At 47.3% G+C, this 20,869-nt stretch overlaps 1 protein-coding gene across 7 annotated transcripts in view; it reads right to left on the bottom strand.

Annotated features, from left to right (window-relative positions):
• Positions 1-4,470: 4,470 nt before the first annotated feature.
• Positions 4,471-20,869, bottom strand: part of gas2l3 (growth arrest-specific 2 like 3) — a 59,579-nt gene continuing 43,180 nt past the window's right edge. For all 7 annotated transcript variants that reach the window (XM_086009653.1, XM_086009658.1, XM_086009654.1 and 4 more), the window contains 4 exons: positions 20,529-20,592; positions 19,773-19,911; positions 17,376-17,483; positions 4,471-9,807 (listed from right to left, as the gene is read on the bottom strand). In XM_086009653.1, the coding sequence (XP_085865779.1) occupies positions 8,614-9,807; positions 17,376-17,483; positions 19,773-19,911; positions 20,529-20,592 (1,505 nt within the window). In that variant the 3' untranslated portion in view covers positions 4,471-8,613. The remainder of the gene's footprint in view (positions 9,808-17,375; positions 17,484-19,772; positions 19,912-20,528; positions 20,593-20,869) is intronic.

Raw genomic sequence — 20,869 nt, 5'->3', positions numbered from 1 at the left:
TCCCCGGGGTCTTTTTTGGCCCGGCTCCCATCTGGCGCCACGTTTCCAGTCAGTAAACTCCAAAAGTACTTCATTGACTGTAAAGCGCTTTGGAACATCCTGAGATTGTGAAAGGCGCTGGAGAAATGCAAGTCTTTCTTAACACATAATGACTCCAGAGTTGGAAATCAGACCAGCAGCTTGGGGGGGGGGGGGGGGGGGCGCCTGTCTGCCGCAGAGATGTGGCCCCAATCAGAATATCAAGGCTAAAGCCTGTGATTTGCCCCACTGGAGACTGGGTCTCAGCAAGTGTTGGACGCTGCACTGCCCTCACCCGTATAACCAGCAGATGGAGCTCAAAGACAGGCTACAGCGAGAATCCAATCTGAACAAACTCGCCCCCCTCGTAATCTGCCTTTTATAAACTCCACAACAATCGCGGCAGAGCAGGGAGGATGTGCTCGTTAACCTTTAACACAATTGTGAATGAGTGCGGAGTACACAGCTGCAATATAAAATTGTTAAAAGTTAACTTTCTCATCAGGTCCTGTTGATGCAGGGACCTTGGTTTTCTATACATACAGATCAGTCGATGGATAAAGAGAGATCTCGCATTTAGATCACAGCTTGCTACATCTCTCAGTAACATCCTGAAGTACAAAGCGTCCCTTCATCGTCGCTGGGTCAAAATCCTGGAAATCCCCAACTAAAGAAAGACTTGCATTTCTATAGCACCTTGCTCAACCTCAGGACGTCACAAAGTGCTTTACAGCCAAAGAAATGCTTGAAGTGTGGTCACTGCTTTAATGTAGGAAACGCGGCAGCCAATTTGCGCACAGCAAGCTCCCACAAACAGCAATGTGATTAATGACCAGATAATCTGTTTTAATGACTTTGTTTGAGCAAATATTGGCCCGGGTCATCAGGGGGGAACCTCCCCTGCTCTTCTTCAAATAGTGTCTCGGGATCTTACACCTGGGCTCAGTGGGTAGCACTCTAACCTCTGGGGTTCAAGACCCACTCCAGAAACTGGAGCACATAATCCAGGCTGGCACTGCCGGAGGGGCGGGCAGTGAGGGAGTTCCACCCGGTCAGAGAGGCAGCACTGAGGGAGCGTTGCCCTGTCGGAGGGACGGCACTGAGGGAGCGTTGCCCTGTCGGAGGGACAGTACTGAGGGAGCGCCGCCCCGTCGGAGGGACAGTACTGAGGGAGCGCCGCCCCGTCGGAGGGACAGTACTGAGGGAGCGCCGCCCCGTCGGAGGGACAGTACTGAGGGAGCGCCGCCCCGTCGGAGGGACAGTACTGAGGGAGCGCCGCCCCATCGGAGGGACAGTACTGAGGGAGCGCCGCCCCGTCGGAGGGACAGTACTGAGGGAGCGCCGCCCCGTCGGAGGACAGTACTGAGGAGCGCCGCCCCGTCGGAGGGACAGTGCCGCAATGTCGGAGAGGCAGTACTGTGGGAGTGCTGCACTGTCGGAGAGGCAATACTGAGGGAGTGCTGCACTGTTAGAGATGCCGTCTTTTGGATAAGACGTTAAACAGAGGCCCTGTCTGCTCTCACAGCTGGATGTAAAAGATTCCATGGCATTATTTCAAAGAGCAGCAGAGGAGTTCTCCCCGGAGTTCTGGGGCCAATATTTATTCCTCAATCAACATCACTAAAACAAATTATTTGGTCATTAATCACATTGCTGTTTGTAGGAGCTTGCTGTGCACAAATTGACTGTCGTGTTTCCTACATTACAACAGTGACTACACTCCAAAAAGTACTTCATTGGCTGTGAAGCGCTTTGGAACATCCTGAGATTGTGATAGGTGCTATTGAAAAGCAAGTCTTTCTTTGACGCATAATGGCTCCAGAGTTGGAAATTGGACCAGCGTCCCGGGGGGGGGGGGGGGGGGGGGGGGGGGGGGAAAAAGGTGGGGTGCGATTTGCCCCACTGGAGACTCGGTCCACGGTGGAGACTGGGTCTGAGCAAGTGTTGGACGCTGCACTGCCCCTCACCTGTATAACCAGCAGATAGAGCTCAAAGACAGGCTACAGCAAGAATCCCAATCTGAACAAACTCGCCCCCCTCGTTAATTTGCCTTTTATAAACTCCACAACAATCGTGGCAGACCAGGAAGGATGTGCTCTTTAACCTTTAACACAATTGTGAATGAGTATGGAGTTAACAACTGCAATATAAAATTGTTAAAATAGTTAACTTTCTCGTCAGGTGCTGTTGATGCAGGGACCTTGGTTTTTGTATAAATACAGATCAGTCGATGGATAGAGAGATCTCTCGCATTTAGATCACAGCTTGCTACATCTCTCAGTAACATCCTGAAGTACAAAGCGTCCTTGATCGTCGCTGGGTCAAATCCTGGAAATCCCCAACTAAAGAAAGACTTGCATTTCTATAGCACCTTGCTCAACCTCAGGACGTCACAAAGTGCTTTACAGCCAAAGAAATGCTTTTGAAGTGTGGTCACTGCTTTAATGTAGGAAACGCGGCAGCCAATTTGCACACAGCAAGCTCCCACAGACACCAATGTGATTAATGACCAGATAATCAGTTTTAATGACTTTGTTTGAGCAATAAATATTGGCTCGGGTCATCAGAGGGAACCTCCCCTGCTCTTCTTCAAATAGTGTCTCAGGATCTTACACCTGGGCGCAGCGGGTAGCACTCTTACTGCTGGGGGTTCACGACCCACTCCAGAAACGAGCCCATAATCCAGGCTTGCGCTGAGGGAGCGGCGCACTGGCCGAGGGGCAGTGCTGAGGGAGCGGCGCACTGGCCGAGGGGCAGTGCTGAGGGAGCGGCGCACTGGCCGAGGGGCAGTGCTGAGGGAGCGGCGCACTGGCCGAGGGGCAGTGCTGAGGGAGCGGCGCACTGGCGGAGTTGCTGTGTTTCGCATGAGACGTTAAATGTCTGCCCTCTCCCGGCACTATTTGAAGAGCTGGGGAGTTTTCCTCATGTTCTGACTAATATTTATCCCTTAACACTTGAGAAAATGCTGGAAACACTCAGCTCGCTCTCTCTCAAATTCTGCAGAACCCCAAAACAGAAGGGTAACCCTATTTAAAACAATTTTGGACCATTACAGAAGAAATCTGTAAAAGATAAAATGCATGGTTGGGCCTAACAGAAGAATTCAAAGATTTGAATTACACAATTTCCCCCAATGTAAGAAAGAGATATTGGACTGTTTGAAGGAAATATTGGGCCAAAGGGATTTAAAAATCAAAACCCCAGGAAGATTTGGCTGGTCTAGAAATGCATGTTCAGGCCTGTGAGAAACTGTGACAAAAGGAAGGTGGGGTGAGCCCCCGAGTTTGGATATTGGGCCGTCTGGGAATGTTCTGGGCCACCCCAACCTTGACAATAATACCTGTTCCCAACAAAACTCAGAGCCAAAGTACATGAATAAAACAGCACATGCCCACAGCAACACAAGAGAAAAGAACATGGCCCAACAGGAAACAGCAATCAAAAACCAGAGAGACATCCAAAACCACTTCATACACTTAAACCAATTTTGAAGCAATCCCAAAACCAGCGAAATAGATGTGACAATCACTTAACGAGCCCGCCCAAAATTTAACAATGAACCGAGATGGATTTGGTGGGCAGCTAAGCAGGCCTCAATTAGTATAAACTAAAGACCTGTCTCCACAAGAAATCAGCTAGTTCGAGGAGTTCGATCAGTACAGTTCAGGCAGAGAATTGAAACAGCGGTCAGTGAATTGAAGTCAGCAGTACAGTTCGGACAGACAGAAAAAGGCACAGCTCATTCGAAAGACATCAGCCTCGGGACAAGAGGAGAACGGAAGGAATCGCAGCAACCAAGGGTCCCATGAAACAACCAGGTAATGCTGGGCCACCGCGACCAACAAGAAACCAACTCGGAAGAAACCGAATATCTGCACGTTTTTCCCCACTCTACAAACTATTCTTGCGTTTGGTGAGCATTTCCTGGTCCTCTGGAATCCAACCTAGTTAGTTTAGTGGGATTGGGAGGGGTGAAGTATTTTTGTCTATTGTCATTCTCCCTCACATATTCCGAAGTGTTCCCCCTTTGAGCGATAAGATTTATTGTGTTGTGTATATTTTGTCTCAAATAAAATCCAAGTTCTTTTCACCAACTCAGTTGTCCGCGGCACTTTCATTACATCCCCCAAATAAGTCCAGGTCTAGAACCGAGGGAGTGGGAGCGATTCGAACCGCTCAGGGAGTCAGAGGCAAAGCTGACCACACACACACCACCCCTTACACACCCCACCACCCTCCATACGCTCGATCTCACCACACTTTGGCACTTAGCTTGCTGGGGCCCCGAGTCAACCCGACATTGGCCAGCCTGAATCCGCCAGCTGCTTCGGGACGCCCATTTGGCAGCCGGCTGCCCGATGAGCGAGCCCGGGGAACAGGCGATGGCCGGAGATCTCCACCCAGCGCCTGGCCCAACATTTCACAAAAAGAAATTCACTCAAGCCTCTACAATTCTGAGCACAGCAGGTTTTATTAAAACGGGCACTGGGCCGTGTGCAACATCTGTAAAGTGCAATCGACGCAAAGCGTGACATCTGGTACACCGTTTCTCTTTAAACCGTGCGTGCTTTACCCAGTCAACCCCCATTTCATACCAAACCTCCTCTGACCAGCTCAAGGAACCAAAATGAACCGTATCGAGCTGTGCTTAAGTGCAAGATATCAAACCCAACCTGGAGCCTGTGCATAGACTAGTCTTCACACCTATGGGCTAAAGGTGTGTTGTACACCAGTGTTTGGTTCGACAGGTTTTCAATCAGAACTTCCATTTCATCAAACATACTCCACTTATTTTTATTAAAGATTTAATCAGTTTGAGATCAAATATTTTTTTAAACAGACATACATTTCATGAAGTCAGTTTTCCACTTTTAATATCAGAACAGAATATAAAGTTGGTGCAACACAGAGACCTGAAGGAATCTTAGCACCTCCGCCACCTATTTTTAATTTTAAATACAGCTAGCGCTCTAAACTTCTTTAGACCCCAAGGGGGAAGGTCGGTAGTCCAGAGAGCCCCAACTTTTTTTTTTTTCCAGTTTATATTTCCCCAGGAAAGCATCCCCGCTCCCCCCCCCGAACCGTCACTGACCTCTCCAACATCACCGTGAGATCAGTGGGTTTGTGGAAAACCATCGCTTGTTGAGCAAAGCAAATAATAGCAAAAAAAAACCCCCCCCACAAGTCAACGGTATTCACAGGTCAACCGTTAGAGAAACAATGTTCTCCAAAAATTGGACTCCAGTGTGTTGAGTACCAAGATATTTAAGTTTAAAATATTAATTTTCCTACACAATGGCTGCGCTTCAAAAACTAAAATATAATTAATTGGTTGGGAAGTAACTTGGGAAATCCAGAGATCAGATACTAAATAAATACAACTCCTTTCTTGAAGTTATGAGGACAGGTTGCATAAACTAGGTTTGTATTCCCTCGAGTTTAGAAGGTTGAGGGGTGATCTGATCGAGGCGTTTAAAATAATAAAAAAGTGATTGGATAGAGAGAATTCAACCATGCGGAGCAGAGGGCCAGTAAAACAAAACAGAAGTAGTTTAAAATGACGAGGGTTAGTTGCAAGACGCCCAGCACTGGACCAAGCGACTCTTCAGAAATGCTCAGTGCATTGGGGGAGAAATCCGCCCTGGGGGGCAGCGCACAGCGGGCGATAGCCAATCAGGAGCTCGAGTTACAATCCACCTGATTTTCTTAACACCTGAAGTCATTAAAGAGAAAAGTGAGGTGGTGTAAAACAAGCTGCCGATTTCACTGTCGCCTAAGCTGCATCTCACCTCCAGCAAGTGTTGAAAGCTACAGAAGTCAATGTATTTTTTTACACCCTTTTTTAAATAACTTTCGCCCCCCTCCCCCTCCTGAAAGCTTGGGCCATTCCACAGGTGCCAACCGGTCCGCAGATAACAGCGGCCTCATTGACACTTGCCCCCAACTCGCCCACCCAGGTCATTAGGAGAGCATTTTCACATCTTCTGTAAAATTCTGGGTTTAAATCGCAAACTTAAATACACAAATATAAATACAAGCAGGAGATATAAAACTCCTTCCACTCTGTTGAGACGTCCAGGCTCAAAGAAGCAAATTGCTGAACGGGTTAGTAAATCGAGGCTTCACCTAGTGAAACTCTCATAAAATAAAAACTCAGTGTAGTGTCATGTGTGCAAAAAAACAACATTTCAGCAGCCGATTCTCAGTAGATACACCAGAACACACAGTGATAGAGCAACGGTGCAGGGATAAAACCTGCGACAGAAACATTGCTTTAACCGCGAGAATTTTGAACACAGTAGAATTGTCAGAAAGTTCATTATTATCTGAACAGAGATTACATTGATCCAGCGAAAACAATTAACGGTATTGTTGAAAGCAGCGATGAATATATTGCACTATGGATTGTCCACATTCCCTGGTGCGGAAACCATGGAAATTAGTCAGTGGACAGAAACCCGCGCAATGTCTAAGAAACGGGAACCATTCCCTCTTTCAGTTGCAATCCCTCTCAAAAAGTTCTCCTTAATGAATTTCTATTATTTTCCACTGTTTTCTGTTTTAAAGTTTAAAAAAAACTAAGTTGGGCATAAAGCATTGCTCCAAACTGTACATCGCATTTAATTTTTTTGTTAATAAAGATTATTAAGAAGTCAAGTTGGGGGAATAAAGTGCGCGCGAACTGGGCTGTCGCTGCCTTCACAGTTGGTGTCAATAACTAGTGAGCTGAAGGGATTAGTTAGGAGGCGAGACGGACGAGATCGATCTGACCGCCTCCCCAAGGACTGTGGCATCACAGGGGGCTTTATCCCCCTCCCTGACCGAGGACTGACCCACGGGTAGACGCCACTCATTGGGCCCAAACATCCGACCCGCACGGCTTCGAGTCACCAATGAGGAGCATTAAACCCCCCCCCCCCCCCCCAAAATATCAGAGCCCAACCATCTGCAATGCTGCAACTCAAACATAAAAAAGAGAGTCAGGGGAGATTTTTTTTTTTTTTTTTTTTTTTTTTTTTAAAAAAGCACCACTCAGTTCAGGGCAAGCAAATGCAAAAAGTGATCCAATGAAATGGGACGGCACGGATCTGGAAGATGGGCAATGGTTTGGATCTGGTCAAATTACCAGACCCACATTCCAAAGTGCATCCAACAATTAGTGTCAATTTTACCAATGCAACCAGTCATGACCGTTAAATAAAAACAACCCACATCAGAGAGACTGGAAGGTGAAAGCAGAGCGAGCTCTGTATCGTCTCCTACTTCTCTCTCGCAGCCACCGCGCTCTGCTGTCTTGCTCAGGTGGCCCTTCCTCTCGTGTTAGCCCAGGGTGGGGAGCACAGGCAGGCTATTCACACATGGAAGGCATCCTGTCCTCCCCCCCCCAATGCCCACTTGAATGGCTTTCCACCTTGGGGGTGGGGGGGGGGGGTCCACTGAAGAGCAATCAGGAGCAGAAACCCGGGATGATTTTTCCCCCACCCCACCTCCCTAGCCCAGAGACACGGAGGCTTATTGTAGTGCTTCGACCGCCATATCAAAATATATGGAAACTCACGTGTAACCCAGTCAGTCAGTCAACTGAATTACAGCAAAGAGGGAAAATATATCCAACCACACGGGAAGCAGGGTTTAACACCAATGAACAGAGTAGGCATTGCCAACCAGTAGATTGTATGAAGAGCCCTTTGCTTGTTCTGTACGTAATGCTGGGATCTACTTAAATTTAGATTCCATCCAGGAAGCTGCCAGATAAGCTGTAAAATTACTGGAGGAGAAGCTTATTGTGCAACTGCACCGGTCGGGAACCATTCTCATTCAGTACAAGTCCAGCAGAGGTTATTTGACCGGGGATTGCTCGACCACGAACGGCCATGGAAGCGGAGACGATTTGAATGGGAATTGGGGAAGGGTTTGAAATGAGGGGGATGTAAAAGCATTCAGGGAAAGGGCTGGGACGTGGGATTAGGGTGCAGTGCCCCGGGTGAAGAGCTAGCACAGGGCGACTCTCCTTTCTGCACTGGAATTCCACCTGGCCGCTTGGCTCCTTAAAATAAACCAGGACAAATAAAAAAGATTAAATCTTCAACTCAGAAGACTGTGGGGTGGGGGTAAGAGATAACTTTCAGTGGGGGTTAGAGCGCTGCCGGTATTGGGTCAGCCTCCCGTTATTGGGTCAGCCTCCCGTTACACATCCCACCATTGAGGTCATTGAGGTCAATGAAAAGCGAAAATCGGGCGGGGTGCGTAACGGACGGCGGATTCGATTCTGCCCCCTCTGAAGTCGAGAGTTACCCCCTCCCCAGGGAAAAGCGTCAATCCAGAAATAAAGATGGACGACGGAAAACTAAAAATGGCGCTGTCGTGAGAAATGCGTAACTGAACGAACAAACTACAAGAAAATAAATAAAACCACGACTGGGTCCCCTACCTTGGAACAGGAGGGGGGAGGAGCGGAAACCTCAGAAGGCAAACCAATACATTAGCATTCGACAGAAGTCCACAGCAATTCTCACATTCGTTACAACAAAAAAATCACTTACAAAACCAGAACCAGCCCCATCGCACCACCCCAAGAAAGTATATTAATTATTATTACTTCCTACGTTTGGTACTGCCACTCATGACAAAGTAGTTATCTTCGCTTCTGCATTTTGCAGCCAGGTTTCTCACAGGGGCGGGCGAGCTCGAAGGCGTGATCTTCTTGTTTGACCGCGGCTGTTTCGCCAGCAGCGATGCGCCCTTCATCACCCTCGCTGTGGGCTTCACTGCGGGAGGCTGTGTCCGAGGAGACTGCGGGGTCCTCGCCTTGGACTGCGGCAGTTTCACCACGGCCAGTGGAGTCCTCGGGACAGGCGCGGGGCCGAGCGGCGCCGATGGTGGCTTCTTCTCGCTCGACGAAAGGGCCTTCGCCGACGCCTTCGGGATCTTCTCGGCTCGAAGAGAGTCCTTGGCCGGGTCTGGTGCAGAGTTCTGCGCGCGGGAAACCGGCGCAGAGTTCGGGACGGGGGTCCGGGGGCCTCGGTCGGATGTGGGCGGCCTCTTGGAGGCCAACGTAGATGGCAAACCGGGGGGCTCCAAGTGTTTCCCCGGGGACTGCAGTGACCTAGACGCCAGTGGGTGCGGGCTAGTGGATAACGGGGCAGACTCTATGGGGAACCGAGGGGTCAACTTTGGTGCGGGGTCAGGATTTGGCGGGCATTTGCCTGGAGGTCTTCGAATGAGTCCGCATGGCGGCTTTGAAGGGGTCTGGTGAAGTTTGGGAGAGGACGGCACCTCTTTGGGCCGGAGCTGTGTCACGGTTTTGGGTAGGCGGGAATGCTTTGCTGGAGACGGCGGTGGCTTGGAGGAGAGCTGTGATTTCGGTGCAGGAGACGGGGAGGCCCTGGAAGCCGAGCCTGGCGCCATGCAGGACAAATGGCTGCCATCGGCGGTTGCTGGGCGAGACCCCGATTTAGGCGGCAGCCCCGGAGCGGCGGGGCACCTGCAGTGGGCATGGACTGCCTTGCCCGCTGACCGCGGCGCTGTGAGAGAAGATCCGGGGTACGTGGCCAGGGGTTGCGGCACCTTGATGGTGGACGGCAGGTCCACGGCCGGCAGCTTGAGTGTTTTTGCCGGGAAGTTCGGGCCATTGGTGTGATCGTGTGAGATGCCCTTCTCGAAAGCCATGATCCTCTCCTCCAGCAGGGTGAAATGTAGCACGCGGCAGGGGTCGTGCTTCAGAAGAAAGTCCTGCAGAGTGTCCCAACCGCCTCCCACACGCACCATCACATGCTTACCATGCAACATCTGAAAATAAACATTTGAAAGAAGAACAAAATTAACATTCGATAAGATCAATTACTGTCCATCCTTCCAAATATACGCGCCTTAGAGGCGGTGCAATGAAGGTTCACTAGATTGATTCCTGGGATGAGGGTTGTCCTACGAGGAGAGATTGAGTAGACTGGGTCTACACTCTCTGGAGGTTAGCCTCTCAGGTTGCCCTTGGGCCACAGGATATTGGCCGGTTGAGTAGATTATTGGGCTTAGATTCTCTGGCATTAAGAATGAGAGGTGATCTCATTGAAACATATATGATTCTGAGGGGGATTGACAGGGTAGATGCCGAGAGGATGTTTCCCCTGGCTGGGGAGTCTAGAACTAGGGGTCAGAGTCTCAGGATAAGGGGTCAGCCATTTAGGATTGAGATGAGGAGGAATTTCTTCACTCAGAGGGTTGTGAATCTGTGGAATTCTCTGCCCCGAGGACTGTGGAGGCTCAGTCGTGGAGTATATTCAAGGCTGAGATCGATAGATTTTTGGACTCTAGGGGAATCGAGGGATATGGGGATCGGGCGGGAAAGTGGAGTGGAGGTCGAAGATCAGCCGTGATCTTATTGAATGGCGGAGCAGGCTCGAGGGGCCGAATGGCTGACTCCTGCTCCCAATTCTTATGTTCTTATAGCATTCCTCCTCCCCCATAATGATTTATAATTTGCATATAAAAACAAATAACATTGCCAGATTAGTTATCTAATTTTACACGTATAGTACTGAGAACTCCATCTTAGGAGAGAGATCAGAGCTTTGGAAAGGTTACGCACAGATTCGCCAGAATTATACAAGGAAAGAGAGATTATAGTTACAAAGGAAGCCTTGATAAAATTGAGGCGGTCATCAGGGAAAGTTCATGGAGAATCGACCCAGTTTTCATAGCTGTGAGAGGCCTTTGAGGGGGGAAACAATGAGAGATTGTTTTCACTCGCTGGCGAGTTGGTAATAAGAGGGCCCAGACTATCATCAGTTGGAGAACAAAGGGTGCACTCAGACACATTTTGACACAGAGGGTGATTAGAACATGGAACACTTTACCACAGGGGGCCATTGAAGCAGAGACTAACATCAGTTAAAAGGGAATTGGATAAGTTTGAGAAGGAAGACTATAAAAGGATACGGGGAAAGACCAGGGGAATGGGGATCGAGCAGACAGCACCAGTTAAGGAGCTAGCACCAGCACAGAAATGATGGGGTGAATGGCCTCCTTCTGTGCTATAAATTCTATAACTCGGTGCAAGGGTTTCATTAGTTAGAAGTGATAAACAGGTCCCTTGCATGATACGCAATGCCAGAGAGTCCCACTGGTGACCTGAAATTACTTTTCAATCACTTCCTGCATTATTTTTGAAAGTGTTGCGACATTGTGAACAGCAGCGAGTTATCAAAGGAAGTGGACAAGGAGAAACTGGTTCCAGTGGCAGGAGGATCGGTAACCAGAGGACACAGATTTAAGATAATTGGCAAAAGAACCAGAGGGGGAGAGGAGGAAAAAAAATTAACAGCGAGTTGTGATCTGGAACGCGCTGCCTGAAAGGGCGGTGGAAGCAGATTCAATAGTAACTTTCAAAGGGAATTGGATAAATACTTGAAAAGGAAAAATTTGCAAGGCTATGAAGAGCAGGGGGGGGGGGGGGGGGGGGGGAGAAAGAGAGAGAGAGAGAGAGGGACTAATTGGGTAGTCCTTAAAAAAGCCAGCACAGGCACGTTGGCCCGAATGGCCTCCTCCTGTGCTGTATCATTCTATGGTAAGTACGTAGTGGAAGAATAATTCATGCACCGAGACACAAGAGTAAATGACGACAAACAGAGTTTCACAGACAGAAGAAAGAATAACGATGGGACGGAGAGATAAAAACACTGTGTCCAATGACTGAGAATGTCTAGAACAAAAAGAGAGGAGATTGTAGATTTAGGACAGAAAGCAGGATTAGTTTTTTTTTTTTTTTTATAAAATCACAGCAGGATGAGACACCAGAGTTAGTATTGAAGCAGAGACCATGGCACGCTGAATAGGTTAGCAAGGGTGCTGAAGGAAAGGGGATAAAGGGATCTGGGAACAGGGCGGGTACATTGGATTAGGACACAGCTCCTGTGGGGGATGAACACCAACACAGACTGGATGGGCCGAGCGGCCGGTTTCCCTGTTGTAATTTCTATGCAATATGTAGAGTTTCATGGTTGGTATTCAGGACCTGCAGAGGGTCCATATCTTCATTCTACATCACACTCATATATGCAAGGTGTTGTTAAAACCAGGCACACCATAAAGCAGTTACTTAACCTGAGCTGCTCTGTAAAAAAGTAATTTAGTATCCGTGAGCTTGAAGGAGAAATCGGAGTTTCATTTTGCACGCATTTATGGATTTAAAGAGAAGTAAGCAGTCAGTGGAGACCTTATGGGTTAAATTAATAGGAAAGGATCGAAGACTGTAGTGAGAGTTGTGTACAGGCCCTCTGGTAGCAGCTGTGAAGTACTAGATTGTATAAATGCAGAGATTAGACAAGCGTGTAGCAAAGGCAGTGTGGTTTTAATGGGAGATTTTAACTGTCATATAGATTGGGATAAGCAGACTAGCACTTGTCAGAAAGGTAATGAATTTCTTGTGTGTCCGGGATAGTTTTCTACAACAATATGTCCTAGAGGCAACAGGGGGGCAAGCCATATTAGATTTATTGAGTAATGAGCCAGATTTAGTTAACAGCCTAACGGTGCGTGAACATTTATCCAATAGCGATCATAACATGATAGAGTTCAACGTAGCGTTTGAAGGGAGAAACCTGAAACATCTACTAAGATTCTAGATTTAGGCAAGGCCGACTTCATCGGGATGAGGCAGAGACTGTCCGCAGTAAACTGGGCAAATCTGTTAATAGGCAAAACGACAGGTCAGTGGGAGATGTTTAAAAAAGAATTTAACGTGGTATAGAACCTGAGGGGCAAGAGCTCCACTTGCCAATAAACCCAGCCATGGACGACTAAAGAGGTAAAGGGCAGCATAAAACTAAAGGAACGGACATACAAAAATGCAAAAAAGCCCAGATCCTGGCGAATGGGAAAGATACAAAGAACAGCAAAGGGTCACAAAACAGACAGTAAGAGCTACAAAAAGGGAGTATGAAAAGAAACTTGCAAGGGATATCAAAATCAATACGAAGAATTTTTACAGTTATATTAGGAAAAAGAGGGTGGTCAGGAGCAATGTTGGCCCCTTAAAAACTGAAAGTGGTGATATATCAATGACAATGGGGAAATGGCGGACATGTTGAATAATTACTTGTCGTCAGTATTTACAGTAGAAGAGGAGGATAGCATGCCGGAAATCCCAAAGAAACTAATATTGAATCAGGGACAGGGACTCAATAAAATTAATGCAAGTAAAATAACAGCAATGAAGAAAACAATGGCACTAAAGAGTGACAAATCCCCAGGACCAGATGGTTTCCATCCCAGGGTTTTAAAGGAAGTCGATGAACACATTGCAGATGCCCTAACTATAATCTTCCACAGTTCTCTCGATTTCAGGAACCGTCCCTTTAGATTGGAATATTGCGCATGTCACTCCGCTATTTAAGAATGGCGAGAGGGAAACCAGGGAATTATAGACCAGTTAGCCCAACATCTGTTGTGGGGATATTGCTAGAGTCTATAATTAAGGATAGGGTGACTGAACACCTCGAACATTTTCAGCTGATCAGAGAGCCAGCATGGATTTGTGAAAGGCAGGTCATGCCTGACAAACCTGATTGAATTTTTTGAAGAGGTGATTAAGTAGTGGACAGGGGAATGTCTATGGATGTTATTTATATGGACTTCCAGAAGGCATTTGATAAAGTTCCACGCAAGAGACCGTTATCTAAGGTAGAAGCCACGGAATTGAGGGCAAATTACTGAGCTGGTTAGGAAATTGGCTGAGCGGCAGGAGACAGGCAGTAGGGATAATGGGCAGGTACTCTAATTGGCAGGATGTGACTAGTGGTGTCCCGCAGGGATCGGTGTTCAGGCCTCAACTATTCACAATATTTGTTAACAACTTAGATGATGGCATAGAAAGTCATTTATCCAAATTTGCCGATGACACAAAGATAGGCAGCATTGTAGGCTGTGTAGATGGAAATCAATAGATTAAGTGAATGGGCAAAACTGTGGCAAATGGATTTCAATGTAGGCAAATGTGAGGTCATCCACTTTGGAACTAAAAAGGATCGAACAGGGTACTTTCTAAATGGTGAAAGGCTAAAAACAGTGGATGTCCAAAGAGACTTGGGGGTCCAGGTACACAGATCATCAAAATGTCATGAACAGGTACTGAAAATAATCAAAAAGGCTAATGGAATACTGGACTTTATATCTAGAGGACTAGAATACAAGGGGGTAGAAGTTATGCCGCAGCTGTACAAAGCCCTGGTTAGACCACACCTGGAGCACTGGGAGCAGTTCTGGGCACCACACCTTAGGAAGGATATCCTGGCCTTGGAGGGAGTGCAGCGTAGATTTACCAGAATGATACCCGGACTTAAAGGGTTAAATTACGAGGAGAGATTAAGAACATAAGAAATAGGAGGAGTCAGCCATTCGGCCCCTCGAGCCTGCTCCGCCATTCAAGATCATGGCTAATCTTCTACCTCATCTCCACTTTCCTGCACTATCCCCATATCCCTTGATTCCCTTAATATCCAAAAAAAAAAATCTAGCGATCCCTGTCTTGAATATGCTCAACGACTGAGCCTCCATAGCCCGCTGGGGTAGAGAAGTCCAAAGATTCACCACCCTCAGTGAAGAAATTCCTCCTCATCTCAGTCCTAAATGGCCAACCCCTTATTCTGAGACTGACCCCTGGTTCTAGACTCCCCAGCCAGGGGAAACATCCTCCCTGCATCTACCCTGTAAGAATTTTGTATGTTTCAATGAGATCACCTCTCATTCTTCTAAACTCCAGAGAATATAGGCCTAGTCTACTCAATCTCTCCTCATAGGACAATCCCCCCCATCCCAGGAACCAGTCTGGTGAACCTTTGTTGCACTCCCTCTATGGCAGGTATATCCTTCCTTAGGTAAGGAGACCAAAACTGTCCACAATACTCCAGGTGTGGTCTCACCAGGGCCCTATATAATTGTAGTAAGACATCTTTACTCTTATACTCAAATCCTCTTGTAATAAAGGCCAACACAAATTAGGGTTGTATTTCCTAGAATTTAGGGGGCAATCTGATCGAAGTTTTCAGGGTATTAAGGGGAACTGATAGGGTAGATAGAGAAACTATTTCCGCTGCTTGGGGATTCTAGGACTAGGGGGCAGAGTCTAAAAATTAGAGCCAGACCTTTCAGGAGTGAAATTAGGAAATACTTCTACACACAAAGGTTAGAAGAAATTTGGAACTCTCTTCCGCAAACAGCAATTGATGCTGGATCAATTGTTAGTTTTATATCAGAAATTGATAGCTTTCTGTTAACCAGAGGTATTAAGTGATACGGGGCAAAGGCAGGTATATGGAGTTAAATCACAGGTCAGCCATGATCTCACTGAATGGCAGAACAGGCTCGAGGGGCTGAATGGCCTCCTACTGTCCCTATTTATATATCCATCTCAACAGGAACACCTCTCCCAGCCATGTAAAGGGGGAGCCCAAGAACAATACAGTGGGAGGAAAGGATCGAGGCAAGAACGAACAATTTGTATTTATACAGCACTTTTTATGTCCTCAAGCTGTTTCAAAGTGCTTTACATCCAATTAAGTACTGTTATAAAAGGTAGGAAAACACAGCAGCCAATACAGCAAGCTCCCACAGACCATAAGATAAATACCAGATAATCTGTTTTTTAGTGATGTTGAGTGAGGGATAAATATTGACCAGGACACTGGGGAGAACTCCCCTGCTCTTCTTCAAATAGTGCTGTGGGATCTTTTACATCCACCGGAGAGAGCAGACGGGGCCTCGGTTTAACATCTCCTCCGAAGGACAGCGCCTCCGAGCTAGGAACTCTCAATACCTCACCGGAGTGTCAGCTGAGATTTTGGTGCTCAAGTCTCTGGAGTGGGACTTGAACCCACGACCTTCTGGCTCAGAGGCGAGAGAGCGACCCACTGACTGCCAACAACCTCGCCACCAGAGGTGGCGAAACTCTCCTAGAACACGAGCACCCTTGGGCGGCCGGTCACAATTTCGGATCTGACCGCAGGCTGTCTTCTCCGCCCCCCAATCTCTGCACCAGCACTGCCGGCTTGTACACAACTTGCCCCAAGACAGTGGTGGATGTCCCAGCCAGATTCACCACATTGCAAGCGTGGCTGCACTCGCTGTGCCCGTGCGGTTCCCCATTGCTGCCGATTCCACCCAGATTTATTTCAAGGGCAGATTAACAAAAATTGGAGCCATTACTCAAGCACTTCCAGTACATTCAGAGGGGTTGTCACAGACCTTCCTGCTACTCAAGTTCAAGCCCCATGTCAGGACCAGAGCACATAATCTCAGCAGGACTGAGGGACTGCTGCATTTTCAGAGGTCGGTGACCTTTGGACAAGACGTTAAGCTGACGCCACATTACGGTTTTTGGGTTTTCCTCCAGATGTTTGTCTTGGATTCATGATCTTCTGGCCAATCACTCACTCCCCATGACCACCATTGTGCCTGCATCTGCCAAGTATCTGGCCAATTTCTCGCACACCCAAGGACCTGGTCGATGCATTTTTGTGTTACGGGTTATATCGCACGTCCTCACATAATCTTCCTCAAGTTCAGTAAACTGTGGCTTAGGCTACCGATTGCCAAACAGATTTATTAACCAGTAAATGGATAAAAGAACAGACGCAATGATACACTGTAGGTTTACAGCAGGCTCCCTGGCATCTTGCAGCTGACCTTCCATGGAGTCTCTCTCTGGCCAATCTTTGGTGGTTCCAGATGAACTACCTAATTTTTAGCACAGGCTATTAAATAACATTAAGAAAAATGATCAGGACAAAGAAAATTTAAGGGTTCAGAACTGCCAATCAAGCATAAACAAAATCCATGAGATGTTTGTATTTGAATTGAATGACCAGATTCCTCCCTTGGGTACCTGACCAGACAATCCACCTATATCCTGCAACTCTTGTATCAGAACAGACTGGGCCATTTTCTGAGTTTACCCTACATATACACTGATAGAAAGAGATCGATACCATGATATATTGTAGACAATAATGGATACCTGCCCATTAAAGATCCCATGACACCATTCAGCGTCCACCAAAAAACAGATTAATTGGTCATTGACCTCATTGCAAAATGGCTGCAATGTTCTGCCACAGTTCAAATTAATTCATTGTATGTGACCTGCTTTGGGGCATCCTGAAAGATGGGTGAAGGCGCTATATAAATGCTGAGTTTTTCGTTCTTTCAAGTGGTACCCTCACACACGCACACACCCTCTCCCCAAGGGCAAATGTTTAGAATTATCAGGAGAAAACCTCGCCCTACATTTCACTGCAATCCACAATCATTAAATAATACTTATTTCAGTTCCACAGTTCCGTACATTCCCAGGACCAAATACTCACCCTGATGAAAAGAATCTTTTCTCCCAGCCGATAACGCCCTTCTGATAAAAACTCAATCGAGAACCGGTGCGAACATTTACAAGGGGGATCATCAGCGATGGTCTTCACCTGGAAGTAACAAAATAAATTAGCCCGCTGAAGGGAAAATAAAGTCACAACATTCCAATGAAAAAGGTAATGGATTTGAAAAGGGAGGACAAGAATTTTGAAGTCGGGGCACAAAGTGAAGAGGAAGGTGAAATAGTTTTTCGGTAGGAGTTTGGGGGGGGGGGGGGGGAGGGCTAGAGATGGAAAGGGGACAGTGTTGCGGAGGTGGGAGAAAGCAGTCTTGGTAATGGAGTACATGTGGGGGAAGAAAGCAGCGTTTGGGCTCAAGCAGTGCAGCTAGGTACCGCATCTCTTGACTTAAGTCTAAGGTGGCAGTGAGAGGGGAGAGAAGAGAGGCTTGATAGAAGCAGGGCCAGAGTTATAGGCGTTGGTGGGGAACCAAGGAGGATGGCTTCAACATTGTTGGCATAAGGATAGTGGGAACGTTGGAGAACGTGACGATGATCTGCAGATGGATAGAGGAAGAGGGAGGTGTAGAGGTGCACGTCGTCAGCACACACCCAATCCTGCGCATCGAGGTTATCGTCAATGGATAGCAGGTTAACTGTGACAAGGCATGGGAGGAAGCAATGAAGAAATGCTGGGATACAGAGGAGGCGCTCATCCAAGCAGAGAAGTAGCCGCCATTGGAGATGGTACTGTGCCTACATTGCAAAACAAGGAGAGAGCAATGCCATGGGGGATGGACTCCCAAGAAGACACATCTGAAGAAGATGGAATGGTCAATTGTGTCAAAAGTAGAAGAGGAGGTTGGAAAGGATGGAGAGCCACAGTCCAGCAGAATGTCATTTAGGACTTGGGCCAATATGATCCCGTGTGATTGGTGACAAAGAAGCCATATTGGGTTGCCTTGAACAAGGAGTGGTGGGAGTATAGTTGAGCTCCAATAAGCGTTGAACAACAACTTGCATTTATATAGCACCTTTAATGTAGTAAAATGTCCCAAGGCGCTTCACAGGAGCGTTTATCAAACAGAATTTGACACCGAGCCACATAAGGAGATATTAGGGCAGATGACCTAAAACTTGGTCAAAGAGATAAGCTTTAAGGAGCATCTTAAGGAGGAGGGGCAGAGGGGTTTAGGGAGGGAGTTCCAGAGCTTAGGGACCAGGTAGGTGAAGGCACGCCCGCCAATGGTGGAGGGGTGGATATCAGGGATATGCAAGAGGCCAGAATTGGACGAGCACAGAGATCCTGGACTTTGGAAATAAAGAGAAGGTTGGAGACCATGGAGGGATGAGGATGGCAATGATGACAGTTGTCTTGAAGGAGGTTAGGGTCTTTGCCAGAGGAAGCAGAGAGATTAATGAGGTCAGCAAGCACAGGGCTGAGGAGGTAAAGTTGCTGTCAGGAGCGGAGACAGAATGGCACTAAGAGGGAAGGAGTAAGTTACCCCAATGATTGTTACACATTACTAATTGGAGAGCTCTTTCAAAGAGCCGGCACAGGCACGATGGGCCAAATGGCCTCCATCTGTGGTGTAAGATTCCATCAATGAGTCTATAACAGACATGAGGTGAGGGAAACCCCCAGCGGGGGAGAGCTTTGGGAACCAGAGGTCCAAAGTCACCTGGTCCTCCCGAGCACGCTTCACTCCCCACACGGCATATTCTCAAGACACGCCGACTTAATCAAGATCGGGAAAAATCAACTTGGGAGGTGGCCGCAACTTTCCAGGAAATGCTACAATTTAGTCAATTATTTGAACTTTGCAAGGTCTTGGTTCTAAACCTGAAACCGCTAGGCACTTTTTAAAATGCAGATTTCATTAAAAATAAACATCAGGTACAGTAGCATAGCAGTTATGTTACTGGACATGTAATCCTAGAGGCCTGGACTAATGATCCGGAGACACAAGTTCAAATCCCACCATGGCAGCTGGAGAATTTAAATTCAATTAATTAAATAAATCTGGAATAAACAGCTAGTATCAGTAGTGGTGACCATGGAACTACCGGATTGTCATAAAAACCCATCCAGTTCACAAATGTCCTTCAGGGAAGGAAATCTGCTGTCTTTACCCGGTCTGGCCTCTATGTGACTCCAGACCCACAGCAATGTGGTCGACTCTTAACTGCCCTCTGAAATGACCCAGCGAGACACTCAGTTGTAACAAACCGCTACAAACTGTGGGAGTACCTTCACCACACGGACTGCAGAGAGGTTCAAGGCGGTGGCTCACCACCACCTTCAAGGGCAATTAGGGATGGGCAATAAATGCCAGCCTCGCCCACATCCCAAAAATGAATAAAAAACTCAAATAGCAGATGGAGAATAAGACCAACTTACAGCTTGGTGAAGCTCTTTGTTATGACAACACGGTTTTGCACGTTCAACAGGAATCGGCTGTTCCGAAGTGGTCAAAAGCGTTTCCTCAAGTTCAATCTCCTTCTCTAGTTTCACTAGTACTGGAGGTTCAACACCATACCTTCAATTTAGAATGAAAGTGAACATAAACCAGCACACCTGAACATTAAAACTATTAATGCTCCACACGAGCCTCCTCCCACCCCTCTTCATCTCATCATATCCTTCGATTCCTTTCTCCCTCGTGTTTATCTACCTTCCCCTTAAATGCATCAACGCTATTCGCCTCAACCACTCCTCGCCAACGTTCCCTTTAAGCCGCGCAACGCTCCAGGGATCCCGCGCAGCCGGCTTTTCGGGCCGTGCAGTGCCAAAAACAAATTACTGGGAACATTACTCCTTGTGGTAGCGAGTTCCATATTCTTATAGATCGTGTGTGCGCGCGCGCGTTTTGGGGGGGGGGGGGGGGGGGGGGGGGGGGGGGGGGTAAAAAGAGAGACAGAGAAAAAACCCTACAGCAGTATAACTTCAGACCTCAGCTGTGCCGAACATACATTGATTTCTTTCTTCAAACAGCTTTCCGTTTTCTTCTCATTCTCCATCCATAAAAACTCAATACAGATCAGCCACAATCTGATTGAACGGCAGAATAGGCTCGAGGGGCCGAATGGCCTCCTCCGCTTCCTGTGTCTCAGCAGATTGACTAGCTGCAGTAACAGATGACCTGATCACACTTACCGGGACACAATTCGACCAATTTCAAGCAGACACAGGCACACCTGTCGCGGTTGTTTGTGCAAAACTAGAAAAAAAAGGGAAGAAAACAAAACCAGTTATCCATAAGGTCGATGCCATTAAGCAAAGGGTTCACCCGATGGCCACTGTCTGCTCCACAAGATGAACACCTCAAAGCTCACATGCGCAGATTTTGCAATACGTTAGCACAAGTTGTTGGTGTTTTTTTCTGATAATGAAAGTTATGGTTTCGGAGATTTTGTTAAGTCAAGTATCAGATTCGCCAAAGAATGGACGAGGAGAAAACTGGCAAGGAAAAATAAAAAATAAATATAAAGAGGTTC

This window comes from Somniosus microcephalus, chromosome 16, assembly GCF_052327205.1.
Source record: "Somniosus microcephalus isolate GS21.2 chromosome 16, FLI_Smic_1.0, whole genome shotgun sequence".
NCBI classification, from domain to species: domain Eukaryota; kingdom Metazoa; phylum Chordata; class Chondrichthyes; order Squaliformes; family Somniosidae; genus Somniosus; species Somniosus microcephalus.
Note: the sequence above shows the minus strand (reverse complement) of the source record. Positions and strands in the feature narration are given on the sequence as shown.